Here is a 19,836-nt window from a genome sequence, read left to right as displayed (position 1 = left end):
TGCAGTCAGGGTACAAATGTTATAACCAACTTGTCCATGAACAACTCTCCCACTGAAATGTTAGCTAGTATTTCATCTGTCAGTGAACCTTGGTATTTTGTCTCTGCACATTTCGACAATTTTCTCTAGTTATTTCTGATTTTCCATATTTCAGTTTTTAAAACTATCTACACAACCTTATAAAGTACCAGAGAATAAAAGTTGAATAGATTAATACTATCACATGAAATGAAGGTTACTGGATGGACACACAGACATTTTCTTAGCTACATTTGAATGGTATAGCGACGCAAAGGCTATCTCAATAAATCACCATTCACCGATTCCGCGCACGAACCCAGCAGCAAATGCAAACCTGATGAGCAAAGGGCCCACGTAAAATTGGTCCTCCTGCACCAGCACGCTGGGGACACCAGTGACTCCCCAAGAGGCAGTGTGCCAGTCCCGGAGAAGATTAAGGTAAGCTGGCAAGGACTTGAGGGAAAGGAGATCAGGAAGGGGTTGAGTGGTGGGCAGCAGCGATACACAGTTTTAATGTGGAGCCAGAAGTAGCACTCCTGCTTTTTGGTTGCTCACGCATGCTTCAATCAGGCGCCAACCAATTTCAGGCAGCAGCAGCCTGAAATAGGCGTTTTGCCCCCAATTTGCATAGGCAATGGACTTAATGTCTGTTCGGGCGGGTGCCCTGGTCAGCTATAGGGTGTCACAACCAAAATGGCATTCAGTGTATGCCCAGCACGAAATAAGCATGCCATATTAGACCGATCAGTGCCCGCTCTTTGCCCCTTTTGCCAGATCCAATTTCTAGGGTGTGGTGTTATGTGTCTTTCTCTCATTTCCCTCTAATTTGCACCCAGGAAATCAGCATTCTCTGGGCATAAAGCAGAGGAAAATCAGCCCTGAAATATCTTGTACCCAAGATCCAGGTGAAATTTCCAACTGTGCTACTGAAGCAGAACTCAAGTCCTGACCCCAGAGAGAATGGCACCCCCTTGCAGGGAAAAGTTCTTGCAGACATTTCAAACATTAAATGCTCAATTTTATAGATAAGGTTAGTTTTTGTGCACTTTTTAAAAATACATTTATGTTACAAATGTCATCATCATCATCATAGGCAGTCCCTCAGAGTCGAGAATGACTTGCTTCCACTCTAAAAGTGAGTCCTCAGGTGACTGAAGAGTCTAATGTGGGACCTACAGTCTCTGTCACAGGCAGGCAGTGGTTGAAGGAAAGGATGGGTGGGGAGCCTAGGTTGACGTACACTCCTTCTGCAGTCTACGCTTGGTATCTGCTTGTTCTCGGCGATGGGACTCGAGGTGCTCAGAGCCCTCCCAGATGCTCTTCCTCCACTTTGGGCGGTCATGGGCCAGGGATTCCCAGGTGTCGGTGGGGATGTTGCACTTAATCAAGGAGGCTTTGAGGGTGTCCTTGAAACATTTCCTCTGCCCACCTGGGGCTTGCTTGTCATGTCGAAGCTTCGCGTAGAGCGCTTGCTTTGGGAGTCTCGTGTCGGGCATGCGGGCGATGTGGCCCGCCCAACGGAGCTGATCGAACGTGGTCAATGCTTCAATGCTGGAGATGTTGGCCTGAACGAGAACACTGACGTTGGCGCGTCTATCCTGCCAACGGATTTGCAGGATCTTGCAGAGGTAGCGCTGGTGGTACTTCTCCAGCGTTTTGAGATGTCTGCTGTATATAGTCCATGTTTCTGAGTCATATAGGAGGGCGAGTATCATTACTGACCAGTAGACCATGAGCTTGGTGCCAGGTTTGAGGTCCTGGTCTTCAAACACTCTCTTCCTCAGGCAACCAAAGGCTGCACTGGCACACTGAAGGCGATGTTGGACCTCGTGAATACTCTCAGTTACAAATGTACATTTTTCCTGGATATAATGGAAGTAAGTGTGGGGGCAAAATAGCCAATAAAGACGTTTGAAAACGTTATCTATGTGATTCTCTTTATGCTCGGTGCCGGCTCCAAATGGTTGGGCTTAAAATGTTAAGTGATTTGATTTGGAGGTTTCCCATTACATACTCGACCAGTGAATGGAAATGGTTTTTAATTGATTCATAGTGAATCAATGTAATATTTCAGCCAATCAGTATTATTGACAGACGGTTTATTTAACCCAATCCTGATTTTTACTCCGACTGGCACTTGCGGTCTGATACCCTAAGATGTGATGACCAGTTTTGACGATTGACATTCACTTTTGAGTGTGATGCACGACAGCATTTTTCCTTTCCGCGAGAATTTTATATAGAAATGTGTTTGTTATTGAAATATTTATGTCCCACCCCCCAGTAAGTAGAATGCCCTGCGGTATGTCACTTTTTAATATCGGTGGGCTTAGTGAACTGTCCTTGTACATTCTCTTAACCCGATCCATATTCTGAATACCTCTCCCACACCAGATTTTGCACACAGCCAGCGGCACCAAGGCACTGACAGGCTGCCCGTCATTGTCTCGCCTTGTCCTGGCCCAGAGGGAGGAAGGTCATCACTAAGCAGCATTGCGTTGCCAAAATCATTACTGTACTGCCTCCATTTACAAATCTAATGAAAAGATGTACAGGTGGTTTTACCTGGGCTGACACTTATGCTCAGTACACTCCCTGTGCATAAATCACAGACATGTTTGGCAGCACGGCCACCGTTTAATGGGGAGTGCGGATACATAGGAAAAGCAAACTTTAATATATCCCCAAAACTATCACAGGTCGACAGCCTTGATATCACTAAAATTCATGGATGGGATCCGCTCCCCTTCCCCCGTCCTCCTCCGAAGGCTCTCTGGTTGAGATCCGGACCTTACCACATGGGGTACGGCGTGACTTTTCTCTGCACCTCTACTGACCCGAACAGTGGTGAAAGTGAATGGAAGTTCAACAAGTCTACTTCAAAATCAGTATTTGCTTAATTTTGGGGTGTTTTTTTTTTACACTGAATGTGTTCAACGTACACTAGAGGTTTATTATTACACTATAAACCTACTTTATATCACTGCGAACTATAATGCAAGTTCACAACTTAAATACAATTACAAAACGCGGGAGGGAAGTGAGTGCAGAGGCCACAAGCCGTGACTGTTTATATCTGTGTGTGCGCCCGGCTCCGTAAGCGACCTCCCCCTTCCCAGCTCCGTGCGAGCTACAAATGGGAATGAGGATCTGGCTGGGGGGGGTTTCTGCCTCTCGATCTCCGCCTGCAGCAACAGCAACAGCAGAGCAGAGCGGCCAGAAGAGGAGGTGAGAGAGGGAGACAATTCAGCCGATCCCAGCAGCCGTGCAGGAGGACCTCCTCCCCTCCGCACAGTGCCAGCGGGAAGCAGCGAGGGCTATCCGGCCGGAGAACCGCAGCAGCCCAGCCCACCCACTGCCACTGGCCCGCAGGCAGGACCCAACATGTGGCAGCCAGCAAGCGAGAGACTGCAGGTAAGAGCGAGTCAGCGCCTCATCTCCGCTCTGTCGCTGCTCGGTGCCAGCGGCTGCTCTCGGCCGGGGCTGTCAACTCCCCGGAGAGAGCTGCCCTTTATATTCCTCACGCTGTCTGCAGCGCTCTCTGCGCTTTTGCTGTTACTGTTTTCCTTCTCCCTCTGTGAATAGCGTTCAGACACTTTGCAATCCCTTCTACCAAAGGAACGCGAGAGGCAGAGGAAGCTCTATCACTGTAACCCGCAAAGCATAACCCTTTTGAGTCCATTCCCAGATACAAATAGCGTTGTTTTTTGGTCGATTTCACAACCAGCGTTGTTTTTTGGTCGATTTCACAACCAGTGTGCCTGTCCCGTCTACTATTACATGTAGACCAACTCATCCTCCTGGTGTACTGCGGAGTCCAGGCAAGCTGACTCTGCTTGCTGCATCTTGGTAACAATGTGAAGCCTGAAACACAGCATGGGCTTGTTAAAGAGATCCGACATCAGAGGGGGTTCTGGGCAGAAATGTCAACGGATTCAGTCAAAAGATGTTTTCAACCTTTAGTCGGGACGGCCCAGGGAGGCAATAATGCTCCTTGTGTGGTTGGGACCAGTTGAGAGTAAGATCTTTTCAAGGCATGACAGATGTGCATAGATGGCCAGACCTGCTGTGTTGGAATTTGCTCTGACGCGCATTGAGAGCGCAAGGAACTGAGGGTTATCAAGGCTGCCCAGACTTGCTCCCGCTCGCCGGCTTTTACCTCCACTCGCTCCCCTTTTTGGTTCTAAGCTTGATGGTTAGCAAGACTTGTGTCAGTCAGGCTGAAGCAGCATTCAGAGTGCGCAGACACTGGGAAATCACCAAGGAAACCAGACCACAGCCCTTAAAGCGGCTCCCGATCCCTTTCTCATTTTCGGTAGTTTCATGACTTGAAGCCAACAAACAAGTGGTCCCTGTGTTCCTCAGCCAACGGCGAAACACGATCGCCACTACATTGGTCTGATTGGTACAATAATATTGCATTTATTTCAGTAAATAAAAGGACCGAGTCTAGATTTCTGAATGGGGATTGGTGAGGATCCACTTCACAGTCTTGGTACAGTAAGGCAGTCTCATTTAATATCGAGACTTCATAGGATTCTGTGTGAGGAAGATCATTATTGTTCTGGGGGGGTGGGGGGAGAGGAGGAGAGAGACAACACTCGCCTGCGACCTTGAGGAAGGAAAATGGAATAAGGGGATTGATGACTTGGAAATTCTACAGTACCTAAGCAGATTCTTTCTCATTTTCAGATGATAATTATTTAAATGGAGAAAGATTGCAAAGTGCTGCAGTACAGCGGGACCTGGGGGTACTTGTGAAACATAAAAGCTTAGTATGCAGGTACTGCAAGTGATCAGGAAGGCCAATGGAATCTTGGCCTTTATTGCAAAGGGAATGGAGTAAAAAAGCAGGGAAGTCTTGCTACAGTTGTACAGGGTATTGGTGAGGCCACACCTGGAATACTGCGTGCAGTTTTGGTTTCCATATTTACGAAAGGATAAACTTGCTTTGCAGGCAGTTCAGAGAAGGTTCACTAGGTTGATTCCAAAGATGAGGGGATTGACTTATGAGGAAAGGTTGAGTAGGTTGGGCCTCTACTCATTGGAATTCAGAAGAATGAGAGGTGATCTTATCGAAACGTATAAGATTATGAGGGGGCTTGACAAGGTGGATGCAGAGAGGATGTTTCCATTGATGGGGGAGACTAGAACTCGGGGGCATAATCTTAGAATAAGGGGCCGCCCATTTAAAACTGAGATGAGGAGAAATTTCTTCTCTCTGAGGGTTGTGGATCTGTGGAATTCACTGCCACAGAGAGCTGTGGAAGCCGGGACATTGAAAAAATTTAAGACAGAAATAGACAGTTTATGTAAGGGGTTATAGAGAGTGGGCAAGGAAGTGGATCTAAGTCCATGATCGGATCAGCCATGATCGTATTGAATGGCGGAGCAGGCTCGAGAGGCCGTATGGCCTACTCCTGCTCCTATTTCTTATGTTCTTATGTTTTTATAACATTAAACTTGATAAAATGTCTTTAATGACACATTATTATTGTTATGTATGCAACACTAAGTAACCAGCATTCTAGTGCCACCAGAGGGCGTATCTGTTGGAGTTCCAAGGGATCCCATCATCCCTTGGGAGCACTGTATATAATCAGGCCTCCCATGCTGTACCAGCATTCTGTAGTTGGAATAAAGAGACTACGGTCACACTTACTCATGTCTACAGTACTCAGTTACATTGCTCTATTCGAGACATAAAACTGGCGACATGATAACGAACCACACAGAAAATGCAGAGAACTGTTGGTATCCTAGAGAAATTCTCAGAAGGGGACGATTGGGAGGCCTTCGTGGAGCAACTCGACCAATACTTCGTGGCCAACGAGTTGGAAGTGAATGTGAACGCTGCCAAACGAAGGGCGATCCTCCTCACCGTCTGCGGGGCAACAACCTTCTTGCTCCGGTGAAACCAACAGCCAATTCATACGACGAACTGTGTACGCTGGTCCGGGAGCACCTAAATCCGAAGGAGAGTGTTCTGATGGCAAGGTATCGATTTTACACATGTCAGCGGTCTGAAGGCCAGGAAGTGGCGAGCTACATCGCTGAACTAAGGCGCCTTGCAGGACATTGCGAATTCGATGGATTCCTGGAGCAAATGCTAAGAGACTTTTTTGTGCTTGGCATTGGCTACGAGGTTATCCTTCGCAAACTATTGACTGTTGAAACACCGAACCTGAGCAAAGCCATAATGATAGCCCAGGCATATATGTCCACCAGCGATAACACCAAACAAATTTCGCAGTATAAAGAGGTTTGGACAAGTACTGTACACAAAGTAATGTTGTTTTCAGGCAACGCATATGGCACAATGTACACGCCTGCAGCTGTATAACCTCAGATGACCCAGAGTCCACCATCAAGAATTAATGCGAGGCAATTGACACCTTGTTGGCGCTGTGGAGGTGATCATCGAGCCCATCAATGCTGCTTCAAACACTATGCGTGCAAAGGCTGTGGAACAATGGGACACCTCCAGCGAACATGCAGACGAGCTGCAAACCCTGCAAAGCACCACGTTGTAGAGGAAGACCATGGCAGATCAAACTGAACTAGAGACTCAAACCGAGTCACCACGAAATGTCTACCGATCATGTTAAAGGTCAAACTGAATGGAATTCCAGTATCCATGCAACTGGACACGGGTGCGAGTCAGCCCATCATGAGCAAAAAGGCCTTCGACAGGCTGTGGTGCAACAAGGCACACAGGCCCAAGCTGAGCCCTATTCATACCAAGCTGAGAACTTACACTCCAGAGCTGATCCCTGTAATTGGCAGCGCAGCAGTAAAAGTCTCCTATGATGGTGCACGAATTCCCACTGTGGATTGTACCAGGAGATGGCCCCACACTGTTCGGCAGAAGCTGGCTGGGGAAAATCCGCTGGAACTGGGACAACATCCGAGCGCTTTCGTCCGTCGATGACGCCTCACGTGCCCAGATTCTGAGCAAGTTTCCGTCGTTGTTTGAGCCAGGCATTGGAAGTTTCTCGGGGCGAAGGTGCAGATGCACTTGGTTCCCGATACACGACCCATCCACCACAAGGCCATATATTATGCGAGAGAAAGTGGAGATCGAGCTAGACAAGCTGCAATGAGAGGGCATCATCGCGCCGGTGGAGTTTAACGAGTGGGCCAGTCCGATTGTCCTGGTTCTCAAGGGCGACGGCACGGTCAGAATTTATGGGGACTATAAAGTAACGATTAACCGTTTTTCGCTGCAGGACCAGTACCCGCTACCCAAGGCAGACGACCTATTTGCGACGCTGGCAGGAGGAAAGATGTTCACCAAGTTGGACCTGACTTCGGCCTACATGACGCAGGAGCTGGCGGAATCTTCGAAAGGCCTCACCTGCATCAACACGCACAAAGGTCTGTTCATCTACAATAGATGCCCATTTGGAATTCGATCAGCCGCGGCGATTTTTCAAAGGAACATGGAGAGTCTGCTAAAGTTGGTTCCGCGCACCGTGGTTTTCCAGGACGACATATTAATCACAGGTCGGGACACCATAGAACCACCTGGAGGAGGTTCTAAGATGGCTAGATTGCGTGGGACTCAGGTTGAAACGCTCGAAGTGTGTTTTCCTGGCGCCAGAGGTCGAGTTCTTAGGGAGAAGAATCGCGGCAGACGGCATCAGACCCACTGACGCCAAGATCGAGGCCATCAAGAATGCGCCAAGACCACAGAACGTGACGGAGCTGCGGTCGTTCCTGGGACTCCTCAATTATTTTGGTAATTTCCTACCCGGATTAAGCACCTTGCTAGAACCTCTACATGTGTTGCTACGCAAGGGAGATGACTGGGTAAGGGGGAAATCACAAGTGACTGCTTTTGAGAAAGCCAGAAATCTGTTATGTTCTAACAAACTGCTTATCTTGTATGATCCATGTAAACGTTTAGTGCTAGCTTGCGATGCGTCTTTGTATGGGGTCGGGTGTGTGTTACAACAAGTTAATGGATCGGGAACATTGCAATCGGTCGCTTATGTGTCCAGGAGCTTGTCCAAGGCCGAAAGGGCCTACAGCATGATTGAAAAAGAAGCTCTGGCGTGCGTATACGGGGTAAAAAAAATGCATCAGTATCTGTTTGGGCTTAAGTTTGAGCTAGAAACTGACTATAAGCCGCTCATGGCGCTATTCTCAGAGAGCAAAGGTATTACTACCAATGCCTCTGCTCGCATCCAAAGATGGGCGCTCAAGCTGTCTGCATATAACTATGTAATTCGCCACAGGCCAGGCACAGAGAACTGCGCTGATGCTCTCAGTCGGCTACCATTGCCCACCACCGGGGTGGAAATGGCACAGCCTGCAGACTTGCTCTTCGTGATGGATGCATTTGAAAATGAAAAGTCACCCGTTACGGCCCGCCAGATCAGGAACTGGGCCAGCCAGGATCCTTTACTGTCCCTTGTAAAAAACTGTGTCCTCCATGGGAGCTGGTCCAGTGTCCCAGCAGAGATGCAGGAAGAGATCAAGCCTTTCCAGCGGCGTAAAGATGAAATGTCCGTACAGGCGGACTGTCTTTTGAGGGGTAATCATGTGGTTTTGCCCAAGAAAGGCAGGGAAACATTCATATGCGACCTACACAGTACCCACCCAGACATAGTAATCATGAAAGCTATCGCCAGATCCCATGTGTGGTGGCCCGGCATAGACTCAGATTTGGAGTCTTGCGTGCGCCAATGCAACACTTGCTCACAACTGAGCAATGCACCCAGGGAGGCACTGCTAAGTTTATGGTCGTGACCCTCCAAACCGTGGTCTAGGACCCACGTTGACTTCGCTGGTCTGTTCCTAGGCAAAATGTTCCTGGTTGTTGTGGATGCTTATTCAAAATGTATTGAGTGTGTAATAATGTCTGTAAGCATGTCCACTGCCACCATCGAAAATCTACGAGCCCTGTTTGCCACGCACGGGCTGCCTGATGTCCTTGTCAACGACAATGGGCCGTGTTTCACCAGTGCTGAATTCAAGGAATTCATGACCCGCAATGGGATTAAGCACATCATATCTGCCCCGTTCAAGCTCGCATCCAACGGCCAGGCAGAACGGGCAGTCTAAACTATCAAGCAAAGCTTGAAACGTGTGTCGGAAGGCTTCCTGCAGACCCGCCTGTCCCAAGTTCTGCTCAGTTACCGCACCAGACCCCACTCGCTCACCGGGGTTCCTCCAGCCGAGCTGTTCATGAAAAGGGCACTCAAAACAAGGCTCTCTCTTGTCTACCCTGATCTCCAGGATCATGTTGAGGATAGGCGGCATCAACAAAGCATGTACCATGATCGCACAAACTTGTCACGCGATATTGAAGTCAATGACCCTATATTTGTACTCAACTATGGACATGGTCCCAAATGGCTTGCTGGCACTGTCATTGCCAAAGAAGGGAGTAGAGTGTTTCAGGTCAAACTTGTAAATGGACTAACTTGCAGAAAGCATTTGGACCAAACCAAACTGCGATTCACAGACAGCCACGAGCAACCTGAAGAGGACACCACCAACTTTGACCCTCTGACACACACACAAGTGGCAACCGACATCACGGTTGACCACGAATCTGAACTCATCATCCCCAGCAAGGCCGGCTGCGCAGCAGCCCAGCGAAGGCCCAACCAACTGACCTGCACCTGTATTTGTACCGAGACGATCGACTAGGAAGCGGAAAGCCCCAGATCGTCTCACCCTGTAAATAAGTGTACTATTGACTTTGGGAGAGAGTGATATTATGTATGCAACCCTATGTAACCAGCATTCTACTGCCACCAGAGGGCATATCTGTTGGAGTCCCAAGGGATTCCAGCATCCCTTGGGAGCAATGTATATAGCAGGCCTCCCATGCTGTACCAGCACTCTGGAGTTGGAATAAAGAGACTAAGGTCACACTTAATCACATCTACAGTACTCAGTTACATTGTTCTATTCGAGACATAACAATTATAATGTTTAATAATATTGTACATGAGGATGTGATACTTTCAGGGTATTCTCTTGCATGTATTGCATGCAGATTGATGCATTGATAAAACATACAATGCATTGTTGTACCAACATGCTGTGATAGGATATGGGTCTATACCTGCTATTCAGAAGTGTCAATTTGAATCAGCTGGTAACACTCTTACTTATGTGTTCAAACCCCACACTGGGACCAGGCTGACACACCAGGGAGTTTTCCATGTCGGGAGAGCCATCTTTTCGATGAGATGCTAAACCAAGGAGCTGTCTACCTATTCTGGTGGGTTCAAGAGACGTTAAACGTGAATCGCACCGTACTATTGGAAGAGCAAGGAGTTCACCTCAGATTGTTGCCAACATTCCTTCCTCAGGTGACACAGTGGAAAATAATATTGACTGCTCATTCAACTTACTGCTATTTGCCAGATTTTGATGGGCACAAAAGGGCTGCTACATTTGTCCACATAATAAGAACTTTGAGGTAATTTACTGTATTGGATGTTTTTGAGAGGTTTGATAAGGTGATGTACATAAATGACAGTCTTTTTATTCTCTGTGGGAGGAGCACTTGAACTTCCTGGAACTATCCAGCATGGGCCAGTTGGGGCGAATGGCCTGTTTCTGTTCTGTACGTTATATGTAATTTTATCTAAAGGAGACCCTGAGGCTTCCCTAATCTACTGAAAGTGGAGATAAAGGGGAACAAAAAGGGCCACTGAACAGCAAAATTCTAAAAGGACAAAGGGTGTTAAAAAAACAAGCCTGATGGCTTTGTGTCTTAATGCAAGGAGTATCCGTAATAAGGTGGATGAATTAACTGTGCAAATAGATGTTAACAAATATGATGTGATTGGGATTACAGAGACGTGGCTCCAGGATGATCAGGGCTGGGAACTCAACATCCAAGGGTATTCAACATTCAGGAAGGATAGAATAAAAGGAAAAGGAGGTGGGGTAGCATTGCTGGTTAAAGAAGAGATTAATGCAATAGTTAGGAAGGACATTAGCTTGGATGATGTGTAATCTATATGGGTAGAGCTGCAGAATACCAAAGGGCAAAAAACATTAGTGGGAGTTGTGTACAGACCTCCAAACAGTAGTAGTGATGTTGGGGAGGGCATCAAACAGGAAATTAGGGGTGCATGCAATAAAGGTGCAGCAGTTATAATGGGTGACTTTAATATGCACATAGATTGGGCTAGCCAAACTGGAAGCAATACGGTAGAGGAGGATTTCCTGGAGTGCATAAGGGATGGTTTTCTAGACGAATATGTCGAGGAACCAACTAGGGGGGAGGCCATCTTAGACTGGGTGTTGTGTAATGAGAGAGGATTAATTAGCAATCTCGTTGTGCGAGGCCCCTTGGGGAAGAGTGACCATAATATGGTGGAATTCTGCATTAGGATGGAGAATGAAACAGTTAATTCAGAGACCATGGTCCAGAACTTAAAGAAGGGTAACTTTGAAGGTATGAGGTGTGAATTGGCTAGGATAGATTGGCGAATGATACTTAAGGGGTTGACTGTGGATGGGCAATGGCAGATATTTAGAGACCGCATGGATGAACTACAACAATTGTACACTCCTGTCTGCCGTAAAAATAAAAAAGGGAAGGTGGCTCAACCGTGGCTATCAAGGGAAATCAGGGATAGTATTAAAGCCAAGGAAGTGGCATACAAATTGGCCAGAAATAGCTGCGAACCCGGGGACTGGGAGAAATTTAGAACTCAGCAGAGGAGGACAAAGGGTTTGATTAGGGCAGGGAAAATGGAGTACGAGAAGAAGCTTGCAGGGAACATTAAGATGGATTGTAAAAGTTTCTATAGATATGTAAAGAGAAAAAGGTTAGTAAAGACAAACGTAGGTCCCCTGCAGTCAGAATCAGGGGAAGTCATAACGGGGAACAAAGAAATGGCAGACCAATTGAACAAATACTTTGGTTCGGTATTCACTAAGGAGGACACAAACAACCTTCCGGATATAAAAGGGGTCAGAGGGTCTAGTAAGGAGGAGGAACTGAGGGAAATCTTTATTAGTCAGGAAATTGTGTTGGGGAAATTGATGGGATTGAAGGCCGATAAATCCCCAGGGCCTGATGGACTGCATCCCAGAGTACGTAAGGAGGTGGCCTTGGAAATAGCGGATGCATTGACAGTCATTTTCCAACATTCCATTGACTCTGGATCAGTTCCTATCGAGTGGAGGGTAGCCAATGTAACCCCACTTTTTAAAAAAGGAGGGAGAGAGAAAGCAGGGAATTATAGACCGGTCAGCCTGACCTCAGTAGTGGGTAAAATGATGGAATCAATTATTAAGGATGTCATAGCAGCGCATTTGGAAAGAGGTGACATGATAGGTCCAAGTCAGCATGGATTTGTGAAAGGGAAATCATGTTTGACAAATCTGGAATTTTTTGAGGATGTTTCCAGTAGAATGGACAAGGGAGAACCAGTTGCTGTGGTATATTTGGACTTTCAGAAGGCTTTCGACAAGGTCCCACAAAAGAGATTAATGTGCAAAGTTAAAGCACATGGGATTGGGGGTAGTGTGCTGACATGGATTGAGAACTGGTTGTCAGACAGGAAGCAAAGAGTAGGAGTAAATGGGGACTTTTCAGAATGGCAGGCAGTGACTAGTGGGGTACCGCAAGGTTCTGTGCTGGGGCCCCAGCTGTTTACACTGTACATTAATGATTTAGATGAGGGGATTAAACGTAGTATCTCCAAATTTGCGGATGACACTAAGTTGGGTGGCAGTGTGAGCTGCGAGGAGGATGCTATGAGGCTGCAGAGTGACTTGGATAGGTTAGGTGAGTGGGCAAATGCACGGCAGATGAAGTATAATGTGGATAAATGTGAGGTTATCCACTTTGGTGGTAAAAACAGAGAGACTGACTATTATCTGAATGGTGACAGATTAGGAAAAGGAGAGGTGCAACGAGACCTGGGTGTCATGGTACATCAGTCATTGACGGTTGGCATGCAGGTACAGCAAGCGGTTAAGAAAGCAAATGGCATGTTGGCCTTCATAGCGAGGGGATTTGAGTACAGGGGCAGGGAGGTGTTGCTACAGTTGTACAGGGCCTTGGTGAGGCCACACCTGGAGTATTGTGTACAGTTTTGGTCTCCTAACTTGAGGAAGGACATTCTTGCTTTTGAGGGAGGTCAGCGAAGGTTCACCAGACTGATTCCCGGGATGGTGGGACTGACCTATCAAGAAAGACTGGATCAACTGGGCTTGTATTCACTGGAGTTCAGAAGAATGAGAGGGGACCTCATAGAAACGTTTAAAATTCTGACGGGTTTAGACAGGTTGGATGCAGGAAGAATGTTCCCAATGTTGGGGAAGTCCAGAACCAGGGGTCACAGTCTAAGGATAAGGGGTAAGCCATTTAGGACTGAGATGAGGAGAAACCTCTTCACCCAGAGAGTGGTGAACCTGTGGAATTCTCTACCATAGAAAGTAGTTGAGGCCAATTCACTAAATATATTCAAAAGGGAGTTAGATGAAGTCCTTACTACTAGGGGGATCAAGGGGTATGGCGAGAAAGCAGGAATGGGGTACTGAAGTTGCATGTTCAGCCATGAACTCATTGAATGGTGGTGCAGGCTAGAAGGGCCGAATGGCCTACTCCTGCACCTATTTTCTATGTTTCTAAATTATAGGACTAGATGACCAAAACAATCATAGTTTGCCCCTTAGGTTAAAATGAAAATGATCTTTTTTTTGGAGACCTTTCTTCATTGGCAAGAATTGGGAAATGTAAATTATCCCCATGCCGATGATTGGAATGTGTGGATTAATGGCCATTGATGTAAACCTTGATAAAAAATCGTGTAAAATAAAGTCCAACACACATTTACAATCTGCTTGCACCCCACTATTGAAAAACATGAGTGGTGACCCAGGGAGGTTGGTTCAAAAATTGACTTGGCGTTCTGGCTGTCCTTTGTGTCATGGTTTTGGTCACCAATTAATAAAGTTCAAAGTACTGTAGGATTATGCGATACCAAATGTTACAGGATACTCTCGACAGTCATGATTCAAGTACAAGGTGTCGTATTTATGAAGGAAAATAGGAAATGCAACAGGAACTTTGTTAGTAAAAACAGAAAATGCTGGAAATACTCAGCAGGTCAGGCAGCATCTGTGGGGAGAGAAACAGAGTTAAAGTTTCAGGTCGATGACCTTTCATCAGAACTTTGTTATGTCCATTCACAGATCTGAATTAGTAGAAGGCCGGGAGCAGGCTGCAGTTATGGGCCCTGTAAATTTGGGGAGTGACCCTAAAAACAGGAGAGAAATATAACTTACAACAAGGATGAGAATGATTGGCTTCGTTCAAGTATTTTCTCCTCTTTCTGTCCCCCAGTCTAGATATGCAGAACTGGAGTGATTGAGTGATGGGCCATGCAGGCATGTAATGCTGGGAACAGGAAATGCTCAACTGACAATTTTCCCTCCCACCCATCCGAAAATTTTGCATTCATAGTGTGCTGCTTTAGGTTAAAATTAAAATGATCTTTTTTTTCAAGACCTTTCTTCATTAGTGAGAATTGGGAAATGTAAATTATCCCCATGTAGTTGTTTGGAATTTATGTGTTAATGGCTGGCTTGATATGTGCCATTGATGTAAACCTCAATAAAATTAATGTAAAATAAAGTCCAACACATGTTTACAATCTGCTTGCACCCCACTGTTGAAAAACATGAGTGATGACCCAGGGAGGTTGATTCACAAATTGCCTTGGCCAGACTTGATGTAATGGTTTTGGTCATCGATTAATGATGTTCAAGATACTGTAGGATTACACAATACCAAATGTTACAGGTCACTCTAGACAGTCATGTTTCAAGTACAAGAGGTCTTATTTACAGATTAAGAACAGCAAAAGAAAATAGGATTGCAGGAGGAACTTCTTTACGAAAAGGCCAGTAAGTATATGGAACAGCATAGTTCTGGAACAAGAAACCTTAACGAGCCAGATTTTGTGGTGGGTAATGACGGCAAACTGTCCGCATTCGCCGTCATTAACCTTCTGAAACAGACCGCAACTTTAGGATTTAGTGCTTCTAAACGTGGAAATCCTGAAGTTACGGTCAGTTATTCACTGCTCCGATACTGATTGCACTTTGACCCCATCCTTACATCCAATAGCCAGCAATCAGTGAAATCAGTGGAACTGACAAAAACCTGGGCTTTTCCATACTAATATCGCTGTTAAATACCTCATTAAATGTTAAGTCTTCTTGGAACAGGTGTAACTGGGGTCTTAAGTGTATTGACTACGAAACAAATGTTCTGGCCCTGACAAACTAATTTTTATATTTGTGGACTGTCAAATTCTTCATTTTAATAAAAATTACAATAAAAAAAATGTAACTTTTTAAAAAGGTTTGTTCATGATATTTCAGCTTCTACCTCATCCCCATGTGAAAATCCCAATCTTTAACTCGCTCTCTGTAACAGTTGTTAAAAGTCCGAATTATAAATGCTTTTCATTTCTTGGTTTGCTGTCTGTGAGAACTCTTCAATGTGATTGGCTGCTTAGATAGCTTGTTGACGTCACTGCAGTTCTTCGCTTGGAATCCCCATTACACAGCGCAACAATGAATAGCACATTGAGAAAGGCAAACTTCTCACCACAGAGATCGCAAGATTTCTGTGGACAGCTGTCTTTCGCGCCAGCTGTGAGCACCTTTGCTTTGCCATTGGACGCAAATTATGGGCCAATGTGTTTCAAGAAGGAGTGAGACAGGTTCTTGTCAACAAATGGGATTCAGGGTTAATAGCAATGTACCAAGAGAATACTGTGGATAGATGGGCTGGGTGGACTGAAGCTTTTCTCCTATCTGAAACTGTTACTACTTAAGAGAAAGCAACATGAAAGCATTCAGAAATGCAATGAGCTAGGCAGCATTCATGTTCCAAAAAGTATATAGCTCAACCTTTCTAATGAAGTTTTTTTTAGGGGTCATAACAAAAGTGTGTTGTAAGAAGCACCATGTTATAGAAAAGTCCAAGTCATAATGAGGGACGTGCCATTTTTCTTGGTCAGCTCATTGTCCTTAGACATGCGGAAACCCATCACTATGTTTAAAAGTCTCCAAATCAAGCTACTGAGAAATACATAAAGGTAGAACTTCTGTTTGCCTGATATGGAGTTCATTTTGCATATCAGGTTGATTCTTCAGTCCTATGTGCCTCGAGAGTAGGACCATGACTGGAGCAGAAGAAATGGAGTCCCAGCTCCAGTTTCTTTGAGGGCGAAAATTCCCCACACTTCTATTTTTGGTGAGATGGAGTGCTCATTCCTAATTCATGCAAAAATATTTAAATGAATACTGCTCATAATTACATGGGACTTGTGTATTGTTTGCCCTTTTCTTTGTGTGCCCATTTGGAATGAGCACCAGGGAAGCCCCATGTGTGCATGAGTTCTTAAACAGCCTTTGGATGGGCTTTTTATAATGTTCATTGTACCTTTTCAGTGCAGTGTTTTTATGAGACATTTTTTCCGTGATTCTGAAAATTTTATGAAAATATTAAGTTTCAGAAAAAATGTTGGCAGCAATTTTTGCTCACCCCTTGAGATAAGTTTTCCTATAAAGCATCTCAATTTCATGGTAAAGGTGGTACAAAATAAAATAAGGCATGTTAGGGAGATCAGCTGATCCCAGCCCACTCTTACGCCCTTGGAGACGTTTTTAACAATTATGTAGGGCAATTGTCTCAGCTTTTCCCAGGTCAAAACTTTATCATCTGCAGCAAGGACATCTGCAACAAATTTGCAATATTAAGCTGGCACTTCCAGTAGTTGGCAAGATCGCCACAGCCCTCAATTTTTATGCCTACGGCACAATCCCACCTAGGTACTATACTGGTTCACATATGCATCAAAAAATGTGGTTGATGTATTAGTCAGCACAGTCATAACTTTTATCTCCTATCCCGCTGAACAGTATGACATGCACACCCAATGTTGCTACACTGACACATTTGCCAAAGTGTCCAACTAGAAGCACTTGGAAAATCTGAGTGTGGCAAGATTTTTATTGTACTGAGTACGGATATGTAAGGTTGTGTGTAGGCTTGGCATGGGTGAGATGTAAATATAGAACTGGTTGAAAAAAGAAAAAAAAAGGAAGACTTGCATTTATATCACGACTTTCACTACCTCAGGACTTCCCAAAGGGTTTTACAGCCAATGAAGTACTTTTTGAAGTATAGTCACTGTTGTAATGTAAGAAACGTGGCAGCCAATTTGTGCCCAGCAAACTCCCACAAGCAGCAATGTGTTAATGATCAGATCATTTGTTTTTAACGAAGTTGATTGAGGTATAAATATTGGCCAGAACATCAGGGATAACTCCACTACTCTTCTTCGAAATAGTGCCATGGGATCTTTTACGTCTACCCAAGAAGTAGACGGGGCCTTGGGTTAACACCTCATCCGAAAGACAGCACCTCCAGTAGTGCAGCACTCCCTCAGTATTGCACTGGAATGTCAGCCTAGAATTTTGTGACTAAGTCTCTGGAGCAGGACTTGAACCCATTACCATCTGACTCAGAGATGAGAGTGCTACCAACTGAGCCACAACTGACAATTGAGAGGTCACATTTTGCAGCATCTATCTGATACATAATGCTGTTGGTTTGATTTGCCTTGCCTGATCTTTTAATGTATATCATCTTCACCCACATCTGTTCCCAGGTGTTCATTCTGGCTGTCAGCTCCTGCCAAGCATGGAACATTTCTGTCCTCCAAGGAGGGTTCTCTAGCATGCCGATTAGGCAGCAAAACATCCATTTTACCATCCATTCAATTAAGGGATAGGGGCAACACTGCTCAGCCATTTGCTCAGAGACTCCATTATGTGCCTCCACATTGCGTTGTCTGACCTTCTGACCTCAACTGCCAGTTATTGCCCCTCGCCATTTCTGGTTTTTGCAAAGGCTAAAATCTGTTGCCTCCATTTTGAGCCCTGAAAAAGGCTTGAACGATTTATCCCTTTTCTGCAGCCACTACCTTTCATTATTAGCGGCTGCATGCTGTGGATTCAGCAGGCCTCCTTTACTAATGCATTCCATGCAGTTTTATGTTGGACGTTTGCCTTCAGGGTGATGGACGGACTGATGCAGATCAGCTTACAATGTGTCAGCCACCTTGAGATTCTGGATGTCTGTGTTCAATGCCAGGTTCCAAGCTTACTCACCATGAACTGCTTAATCCAATTCCCCATGAGTGGTTTGGCAAGGAGATACGTCCACTGTGAGACTAGGGTGTTGAGTGATAAGTTGGTTTTGACCAAAGCAATCCCTCCTTTGCAACTACCTCCCATTTTGCTACAATTCTATCTCACAGTTTGGTAGGAGATTTGCACATTGGCCAAAGTGCATTTGAGATACTTCAAAATATATATATTTTAAATATAAGTTTTCTTTGCCCTTCAGGCAGCGTCACTAGACTCACAACAGTACAGGAGGCTCTGGAGCAGTTCTTCCCTCTAGATGGATCTAGAAAGGTTTATGCCGGATTGAAAATCTAGGTCATATGTATCCATTTATATGAATGTCACCAGACATTAAATGGCAGGAATGAGTTAGTGCTTATTGTTTATCCTACAAACTGGTAAAACAAATTAAAGGATCACACATTCCAGACTTCCATGTAATTTCAGTCAGTACCAGTCACTGTACTAATCATGACCTGATGACAAAAAGGCTCCAAAGTATTTAAATGTTGAAGATAGGCAAAGTATTAATAGCCATTTGGCCCATGTAGTGCTTCCTGCGCTATCATTCCAAATGAATTATTCCTTTGCTTTTGGTAACTTTTTTTCCTTTACCTATCCTTGCACTGCACTCTGGCCCTGAATTTCCTTGTCTTTTCTAGCAATATTTATTCAGGATGGGACGGATTTGGAGCCGGGGCCCAGTTCTGCCAGGTCTTTGGCCTGTTTTGCAGCTGTCCAGATTTCTGCCAGAAGCGTGGGTGGGCACTTCTTGAGTCCACCCTTTTCTGTACAAACATCACAAACAGAGGCAGAACTGGAGGATGACATCACCTGAAGAAATTCTCACCAGTTCCAGCTCAGTTGCCCCTCTGCTATGTAGGCCCGCATAAAGCAGGTGTACTTGCACGCCACGGCCTTATCCTAGCAAAATTAGGGTCACTTGCAATTTAACAGTCCAGTTTCCCACGGCAAATTCAAAAAAATTGGCCATTTGAAATACTTTTAAAGATCTTTTTCTAACATTGCCAACCCACTTAAGCTGCAGCAAAGTGCTGCAGTGAAATCTCTCCCTTCCCAACTGAAGTGGGCTCCCCAATTGCAACAGAAATGGCGCAGGTGCCTACCGCGTAATATTAATGGCCATGACCAGGCGAATTCAGACGGGTTAATGACACAAGTGGTCGGAGGTCCTAGCCACCAGAATTATAGCAGCGTTTCAGATTCGGGAGCCAAGGAAATTTGGGGAGCCATCTTCCAGTGACAGAAGCTTTTCAAAGTAATCCATTGGTTGTAAAGTGCTTTGGGACATCCTGAAGTTGTGACAGGCGCTATATAAATGCAACTTCTTTCTTTCTACAACAAACTAAGAGGAAAGTCTAATTTTTAACCAAAATCTCAGTCAAATAGTCTGATTAATAAATTCATCTTTGAATGCTGGGAGGTGTAACTTTTGACCAGAAATGTTTTAATGATCGATTCTTTCATCTCTAAAAAAAAACTCCCCCAAAGGACTTGCACCTATATATAACACTTTTCATGTTCTCAGGATGCCACAAAGCATTTCACAGCCAATTTTGAAGTGCAGTTACTTGTAATTTAGGTAAATATATCAGTCAA

The 19,836-nt window shown here is 45.2% G+C and overlaps 1 protein-coding gene across 2 annotated transcripts in view; it reads left to right on the top strand.

The window, feature by feature from the left end:
• The first annotated feature begins 3,201 nt into the window (after nt 1–3,201).
• The window catches only part of pid1 (phosphotyrosine interaction domain containing 1), a 131,444-nt gene continuing 114,809 nt past the window's right edge, over nt 3,202–19,836 (top strand). For both annotated transcript variants that reach the window (XM_070882479.1, XM_070882478.1), the window contains exon 1: nt 3,202–3,435. In XM_070882479.1, the coding sequence (XP_070738580.1) occupies nt 3,406–3,435 (30 nt within the window). In that variant the 5' untranslated portion in view covers nt 3,202–3,405. The remainder of the gene's footprint in view (nt 3,436–19,836) is intronic.

The sequence above is a fragment of the Pristiophorus japonicus genome, chromosome 6 (genome assembly GCF_044704955.1).
Source record: "Pristiophorus japonicus isolate sPriJap1 chromosome 6, sPriJap1.hap1, whole genome shotgun sequence".
Lineage (NCBI taxonomy): Eukaryota > Metazoa > Chordata > Chondrichthyes > Pristiophoridae > Pristiophorus > Pristiophorus japonicus.
Note: the sequence above shows the minus strand (reverse complement) of the source record. Positions and strands in the feature narration are given on the sequence as shown.